Below are 8,075 nucleotides of genomic sequence, written 5' to 3' on the forward strand. Positions count from 1 at the left end.
TAGACTCTTGGTACCGTAACACAATGACACAGCTCTCTGTAATTGCTGTTTGAGACAGGGTCTCCAGATGCCCGGGCTGGCCTTAGACTCTTGATCCCGTTTCTACCTTCCAAGTGCTGGAGCTCCAAGCATGTCACCACACCGAGATCTGGGATTGCTTCTTGTGCGAAGTCTGTTCGCTAGTTTAGGATGAGGCAGGAGACTCAAGCTGGTGCTGTTGGCGGCCAAGAGCAGAGCTATGGGCCACAGCAATCCGCCTGTTTGACTCATGCTGAATATAATTCACCATTTTGATCCCCACAGGCATGTCATTTAGTGCCTGGGATTTAGAGCACCCAAGGGCAGTGTGGCAGCTGCCGGCACGGGTGCCAACCCTTCAGGCATCGCTTTTGCCCCACTCCGTGTGTCCTGATAAGCAGGGTCTACCCACAGACTGCCAGTGAACACTGCCCTTCACTTACTAGGATGCCTGTGGAGCGTGCTTGGTGAGCAGACGTCTCCTGGGCTGTAGGCACCCACTCGTTCCTTCAGCTGGAGGCCAGCTGGTGACACACAAGATGTACCCCCAGTGTCTCCAGTTCTTTGGGGAACTGCCATCATGGCTGGGATGGAACTGTTCCTTCTCTGTCGGACACCGCCCCCTCTTATGAGAACAGCCCGTCAGTATGAAGTCCCTTAGTAGGCAGGGCAGGCTGCTGCCTTGGCCTCCAGAGTGCCAGGTTGACAGGCCAAGGGACCTGTCTACTCTAGACTGGGCCTCAAAGTTCTCCTTTCGTTATGGTTTTCCTAGGATCTCTATCAAGCCTGAAAGCCCAGGGACAAATTTATTTACCTGTTACTACTGTTTTGTACCCTGAAGCATAAAGCACCAGACAGAATGCAGCTGGTTATTTTTCCACAGGAAGACTGAGCCTGGGGAGCCCTCACTTCCTTTGGTCTCTGTCGAGCTGAGGCAATGAGGCCTGGCTCTCTGGCTGTTTTGACCGGGTCACCACTTATCCTGTGACTGGTTCTGTAAACCTGCAAACACCGTGCAAAAGACAAGTGAGAAACAAAAGCGGGGGGGGGGGGGGCGGTTAGGCATGAAAACAGACACCAAGGAAATCCAAAGATAGGTCATACTTCTCAGGAGGGAACAGGCGGCCCTTTAACAGCCCAGCTGCTCTCAGTTGAGACCAGTCAGGTGTCGTTTTCTTCCCAGCTTGGAGGCTTGCCTTGGCTTAATACAAGCCAATCTTCTAGGTGCTTGCTCAGCAAATGCGCTCACACAGGGCTCTGCTGCAAGCTGAGGCTGTTGGTTTACAGTCCTCAGCCGTAGGGAGAATCAGACAACAGTAAGACAGAGAAGCTGGGGGACAGGGTCCCCCCCCCACCCCCTTAACCCAAGATGGGGTTTCTCTGTGTAGCCCTGACTGTCCTGGAACTCACTCTGTACACCAAGCTGGCTTCAAACTCAGAGATTCACCTGCTTCTACCTCCTAAGTGCTGGGTTAAAGGCATGCGCCATTACCACTTGCAGGACAGTTCTTACAAGGCTGGGAAACGCTGGGCATGGTTACTCATGCCTTTAATCGCAGAACTCAGGGGGCTGGCTTAAAAAAAATCAGTTACAAGATAAGGCAAAGGCAGCTGGTTACATACTGAATTTCAGGACAGCCTTACATACTCTGGTCCAGTCGCTCACAGGAGGCGGGGCGCAGGGCTGGTCAGGTGCAGGGACTGACACTGAGACACAGCCACCCCACTGCACTACGCAGGACACACTACAATGCTTTTCTCTGCTTTGGCTCAATGGCATAATTTTTCTGCCAAACAAAAATCACTGTTTGACAAGACACCAGGACGCAGGATGAAGAGCTGCCCACTACCACCCCTGGTCCAATCACGTCCTTGGGTGCAGAGCAGAAGTATGGCTGCCTGGCTGGCCCTCAACTCTGTCACTATCCAGCACTCTAGGAGTGCTAACCCAAAGCCCAACCACCCACCCTGAAGATAGTAGGCAGCACCACCCACACCCACAAGGCAGTGCTGAGACAGGCGTCTCTTCGGGATGGGCAATCATCGGGGCAGCTGTAACAGTGCTCTCTACCTGTTGACAATCTGCAGCTGAGGTTTCAGGGACAAGTGACAGTTCACGACCCTCCTTATCCTGAACCAGCAAGTGAAAACACAACCGTGAGGAACTGGCTGAGATGTGGGAGCATGGGAGCTCACAAAAGGACTCAGACTCTCCTTTTTATTGTTAAGCTGCAACATACACGGTTTAATACAACGACAACAACAACAAAAACATGTAATAATTAAGTGAAAATAAACTGAACAATAAACACTCAAAACAAAATCTTTTCCATTGGAAACATGTTAGGATGAACTCGGGCTTTGTTCCCACCTGACTGCGATTTTCTTATGACTCAGGAGCCTACATACCCCGTGTTTCCTGCAGGCACGCAGGTGTGAGTGCGAGTTTGAATGATTAAATAAATGCAAAGTCCGTCGTTTACTGAGGAGAGTCATCTCCCGAGGCAGCCAAACCGGGTTGAGGGAACAAAACCAGTTAAGAAACTCGCCACACGTTTGGGTTCATCTTAGAATCCGTGAACCTTCAGCTGCTCCTCCTTGACGATGCCAACCTGTAAGTAAAACTATGCTCAGCAGGATCACAACAGCAGCCAGCAAGTTGCAGCGACAGCCCCACACCACAAGCCACCAACAGCTGACAGCCCACACACCCCTGCACACCTGCGCACGAGCCATCTCCAGGCCACTGAGCCTCACAGGCCATATCGTTCCCAGCCAGTACTGCCCCTACCTGTCTCCGTCACTCCGCTTACTCCAGTTGTGTGCTTTTTACTGAGCAGGAAAGGAGTGCTGTCTCTTTAAAATGTTAGTTCTTAGAAGCAACCTCAAGGTCACACACAGCACCCAGTCACTCACCTCCAAAAGAAACTGGCAAATGTTCTTCCTTTGGTCACCTTGCAGCTGAATAACCTCTCCGTACTCGGGATGTTCAATCACAGTACCATTACAGGCAAATTTCTACGACACACAAAGTCAAATGCACAAAGGTTTTACATTCCCAGGACAAATGTCACTGCTCCAGCTGGGGTGACTGCTCCACAGAGCAGTGCCCTCTAGGACTCCCGCCCTCCAGAACCCAGTGTCTATGCAAATGAATCTGGAGCCACACGAAGGATTCTATTAGGGCAGACAGCAGCAACTACACGGCTCACACTTCAGTGTAGGAGCCAGGTAAGCCCCAGTCTGAGATGGAGAACAAAGCAGCTTCCCTGGACCTATGCACTAGTAGCCACCTGCTCCTGACGTCATCACCTTTTTGAAGGCTTTCACAAGTTTCTTTTTGTCATAATCGTCCGCAATGCCCTGCACAGTGGTCAGCGTCTTCCTGCCGTTCCGCTGCTGGATTCTTATATGAATGTAGTCCTCAGTCCCTGCCGGGAGTAAGTCGTCACCCTTAGTTGCATCAGCAAAGGGGTCTGCAGAGGGACAGGAAAAAAATCCACAGCAGGAAAAAAAAAATTAGGAAGCACTATGTAGGAAGATGGTCCCTACAGATCTAGATGGCTGCGGCCGTGGGTCCAGGGCTGTGGCTTCATTTCTGCAGGGAAGGATGGGCTCACTGGAATACTAAGTCTTCCAAACGAGAAAGGCCTAAGCCTGCTGTGTGTGCCAATATTCAAGCTTAAAAAGACAACGCCACTGTTGAAGGCACCCTCCAATGAGACAAAAGACGTTTATGAAAACCTAATTTCATATAGCCACCACAAGAACGTGCGTCATCTGGCATCTCCATTATATTCCGACAACAGACACATTCAAAACCACCCACCCCAATCAGTTAACATAGGAACTGAGCCTAGCAAAATAAACATATACAGACATGCTCTCTCAAGAGGTGTGAGCAACAACTTATGGCAAGCAGAGATAACAAGACAACTTCCACCCAAATCAGAGGCCTGTATCTACGCAGCTTCATCAGCCACCTGAGGGCTGCTCAAAACCAGCTGGGGCCAGCTCTGCCCCCAGTTCCTGCCAGTTGCTGGTCCCTCAGGCACCCCACCCCCCACCCTGATCCTTATCTTCCTTGCTGACTGGAGTCTTAGATCTCCTAACCCTTGAGGGTCCCTAGTCTCCCAGCAAGGGCTGAGCCTCCCCCCCCCCACTTGTGAGTCCTCTGAGAGTCACGGGTCCCCCAGCAGCCTGAAAGCTGTCAAGCTCCCCAGCTTCTGAGCCCCACCCTCCAGTCTCCTTAGAGCCCTGGCCAGCCCCGAGGCCCCAAGTGAGTCCCTGCCTCCCTCGCCAGTGTCAGGTTCCTGGCAAACCCTCGTCTCTGCAAGCCTGCAGTACTCCATCCTCCTCTAAGTCTCCGAAGCCCCCGGCCTCCCGTTCAGTGTCAAGTCTCCCCGCCTCTGGCTGGTCTCTCTGCGGCCCCAGCATGTCCCCCAACCTTGTGAGTCCCCGAGGCCCACGTCCTCGGGCCTGCGTCAAGTTCCCCAAGCCCCCGGCCGGACCCTTGGCCTCCTGTGGCTGGCAGAGCCAGACAAGGCCGGGTCTGAGGCCGGGAGGGAGCCGTCCCCGTAGCCAGGGTCTCTGGGAGCCCCGTCGCCATCTTCTGGGCGCCGAGACAAAGCCCAGCGGGACGCGGGCGGCGGCCGGTGACTGGACCTTACCGAAAGATTGGAGGTTCTGGATAGTGGACATGCGACACTAGTGTGAGGCCGGTGAGGGGATAAAATTCCTGCGGGGCCCGCCCGGATCACCGTGTCAGGAGGCTGCAGCGGCGAGAAACGGAAATCAATGAAGCGGCGGAAGCCCGGTGCGCAGGAGGACGCAGAGGAGGAGGCGGCGGCGGCAGCGGAGCGCGAGCAGGGAGGCGGCGCTGCGGCTTCTCGCACAAAATGGCCGGCGCCGCGTATTTAGCTACGCGCGCCGCCGCCACGTGACCGCGCGTGCAGCCCGCCCGCCCCGATCGCTGCGCCGGGGGCAGCAGGCGGGCGGGAGCCCACTGCGGGCAGCCGCGGTCCGTCCTGGCCGAGGCGCCGGCCGGGGCAACTTCCGGGTGCAGGCGAGAAACGCGCCCCCCGCGGTCTCGACTCGTGGCTCTCGGGGGCCGCGCCGCTCTTTCTCCGGTTGCCCTCCGTCAACCCTACCCACCAGGGTTCCCGCAGAACGTGTGTGGGTGCCCCCTGGGAATCCGCAATTCTAACAAGCTCCAGGTGATTCGGATGCTGCAGACTTAATCTCGTTTGTCCCGGGTGTCACGATCTGGCCTCTAGCTGAGTCAGGTGTGCGTGGAACGAATAAGCTACAAAACCTGCCCGACCTCTCCTTGGCGGGGCCTCCTGGTCCAGGGCAGGTTCTGAGCGGGACAGGTGCCTGGTACTAGGTGAAGTAAAGAGGAACCATGCACAAACATCGGCGGACAGTGGGGAGTTGGCTCTTCTATGCATCACCTAGACAGGCTTTCTAGACCAAAGTAGTAGACTAAAAATAAAATTTAGGTATTATTAATCTCTCTGTGGCCCAAGCCTATCGACTTCGTTCTAGAATAATTTTTGGGGACCTGATGCAAGACATATATGCCCCAATACAGTAAGTAGTCGACAAAGCAGTCTCTATAAGAAGCACAGGATATGCAAAATGCATGTTTCTTCTTTTTTCTTACTGAATGTACATTACCACTCTATAGTGCATGGTTTCTCAGATGGACCCAAGGGTAGGTAGGCCAGAGAAGAAAAAGTAACACAGAAGCTTTTAAAATTCCTTGAAATCTGGGGCTGGAGAGATGGCACAGGCTTGCTCTCCTTTCACAGGACTACGGTTTCTTTCCCAGAACCCATGAGGGACAGCTCTCAACTGCCTGTATCCAGCTCCAGGGGGTCTGACGCCCTCTTATGGACTCTGTGGGCACAGTGCTCCCCCCCCCCCTCTCTCTCTCTCTCACACACACACACACACACACACTCTCTCTCTCTCTCTGAACTCTTCCAGGCCTCACTATCATTACAGCAGTTAGTAGAACATAGCCTTCCATTTAGAAGTAAGGCTTGCATCAGAGGTATCCAGGAGCTACAATTTTTTTTTTAGCCAAGCGATTAATAAAGACAGGTTAAAGACTCTTCTGACCATGACTTTCATGTAATTTACAGCTTTTGTGTAGCTTACATATAACTTACAGGTAGTTGTTGTGTGGCTTATATGAAGCTTAAATCTGATCTCTATGAGACAACATTGTTTGCAATCCAGAGAATCTCAAGCTTTTATAGAATAAACTGAAGTATTTAAAAATGTGGGTTTAAGTGGTAACAGCTTGGGTAAGGTGGTCATTTCTGGCTGTATTTCAGCAAGGAGCCTAGATGGGTCACAGAGAACAGCAGTGTGCACTAAGGATATCGGGAAGATAAAGGGTGATAGTTGGAAAAGAAAAGTTCCTGAGGTTAGAGGTAGACTCCAAACCAAGGTCTTAGCATCCATGTAGTAACAACTACAGGAAGTCAGCCAGAAAACCCACGTGTCCACAGGGAGAGCACTCACCGGCTGTCCAGGAGAAATAGCTTTGCCTGACTCTTGGCCACAGGAGCTGTTTCTCTTGGTTCCTCATAAAGGGGACACTGTGATGTAGCCAGCAGCCACCCTGGCAGTTAGCCTGCAGCAGACACAGTGCTGGGGTTCACTCATTTGTACCTTAAGTCTGGTACTCATGGTGTGTGATTAGAGCCCTGGATCCTTGACCATCCAGACTGTCTCCCATACAGGATTTGTGACCACAACACTAGTGACTCAGCCGTCTCTCTTTAGTGAGTTCAGTCCACACACATCCCTGACTGCTGCACTCGGAATTCAGCGCCGCATCCTGCCAAGGCCAAGCTCTGCACGGGCTGTTCCCGGCCAGGCACTGAGACCCACATAAAAGATAAGAATGCAGACTGGTTACAGAGAGAGATGGGAGTTCCTCTCAGGGGCTCAACACTCCCGTTCAGCCTAGCTGAATCTCTCTTGCACAGAAGCCTACAATTCCTACTCCGTCTCTTCGCTCTCTCCTTCACAGGGCCACCACTTCCAGCTTCTCTGCCTCACAGTGCCTTCCCAGACCCCCAAACCTGTTGCATATCCTCCTCTGTCTTGATATCGCCTTCTCAAGGTGGCTAACTGATGCACCTGGCTCCAGATTGGTTGGTGAGAACACAGAAAACTCCACCTTGGAAGAAGTATCTGATTATTTTTTAAATAAAATTATTTTTAGTGTTCATTGTTTTTATTTTCTTTCTTTTTTTTTTTTTTTTTTGAGACAGGGTTTCTCTGTGTAACAGGCCTGGCTGTCCTGGAACTCACTTTGTAGACCAGGCTGCCCTTGAACTCACAGAGATCTGCCTGCCTCTGCCTCCCGAGTGCTGGGATTAAGTGTGTGCCAATATGCCTGGCTTCTCATTACTATTTTAATCATGTATATGCGTGTTTGTTTGTGTAGGTATATGCATATGAGTACAGGTATCTGTACAGACCAGAGGTACCGTCAGTGAAGGGGTAGCAGGCCCAAGCATGCAAACACGGTACCGCCAGGTCTTGCCCTCTCCCTTGCTAAACCGTTAGATTACATCCTAAAGTTAGCCATCAAGGTCTTTGCCCTTATTTGGCTACTTCCTTACGCCTGACTAAAACACCAAGGTCCAGCAGTCAAAATGCATTATTTGGCTACACTAGCTCACCTGTCCCACCAGGACTTTACCAACTCACCCCAGCACAGATTCAATCTTTTCTCCCTAACCTAGTCCTGCAAAAACACCCTCTGCTGCGTTTGCCTGATTCAGAGGCTGTGCCCTACACCCCTGCTTGTCTGTCCAGGGTACTGAAAAATTGATGTCTGGGTGTGTTCCATGCTGACCCTGATGGAGGAAGGTCATTGGTTAAGTAATAAAGAAACTGCCTGGCCTCATAGGTTAAAACATAGGTGGGAGGAGTAAACAGAACAGAATGCTGAGAGGAAGAGAAAGTGAGCTCAGACTCGACAGCGCTCAGGGGCAGATGCCTCAGCCTCAGAGAGAGGCCATGCTCCCCTC

At 52.1% G+C, this 8,075-nt stretch overlaps 1 protein-coding gene across 1 annotated transcript; it reads right to left on the reverse strand.

Moving 5' to 3' along the window:
- Window positions 1-2,188: 2,188 nt before the first annotated feature.
- On the reverse strand, window positions 2,189-4,998 carry Eif1b (eukaryotic translation initiation factor 1B). The gene is made up of 4 exons (XM_041677295.1): window positions 4,689-4,998; window positions 3,331-3,494; window positions 2,935-3,036; window positions 2,189-2,630 (listed from the first exon to the last, which is right to left on the reverse strand). The coding sequence occupies exons 1-4, from the start codon at window positions 4,717-4,719 to the stop codon at window positions 2,586-2,588; spliced, it is 342 nt and encodes a 113-aa protein (XP_041533229.1). The 5' UTR covers window positions 4,720-4,998; the 3' UTR covers window positions 2,189-2,585.
- Window positions 4,999-8,075: the final 3,077 nt, after the last annotated feature.

This window comes from Microtus oregoni, unplaced genomic scaffold (genome assembly GCF_018167655.1).
Source record: "Microtus oregoni isolate MIOR12 unplaced genomic scaffold, Mior012 000028F_ref0000031, whole genome shotgun sequence".
Lineage (NCBI taxonomy): Eukaryota > Metazoa > Chordata > Mammalia > Rodentia > Cricetidae > Microtus > Microtus oregoni.

Coding starts and splice junctions, on each gene's coding strand:
- Eif1b (XM_041677295.1), bottom strand. CDS start 4,719: ATGTCCACTATCCAGAACCTCCAATCTTTCG. Junction 3,495..4,688: donor CCAGAACCTCCAATCTTTCG/GTAAGGTCCAGT, acceptor GTCCCTCTGCAG/ACCCCTTTGCTGATGCAACT. Junction 2,631..2,934: donor TTTGCCAGTTTCTTTTGGAG/GTGAGTGACTGG, acceptor TTTTACTTACAG/GTTGGCATCGTCAAGGAGGA.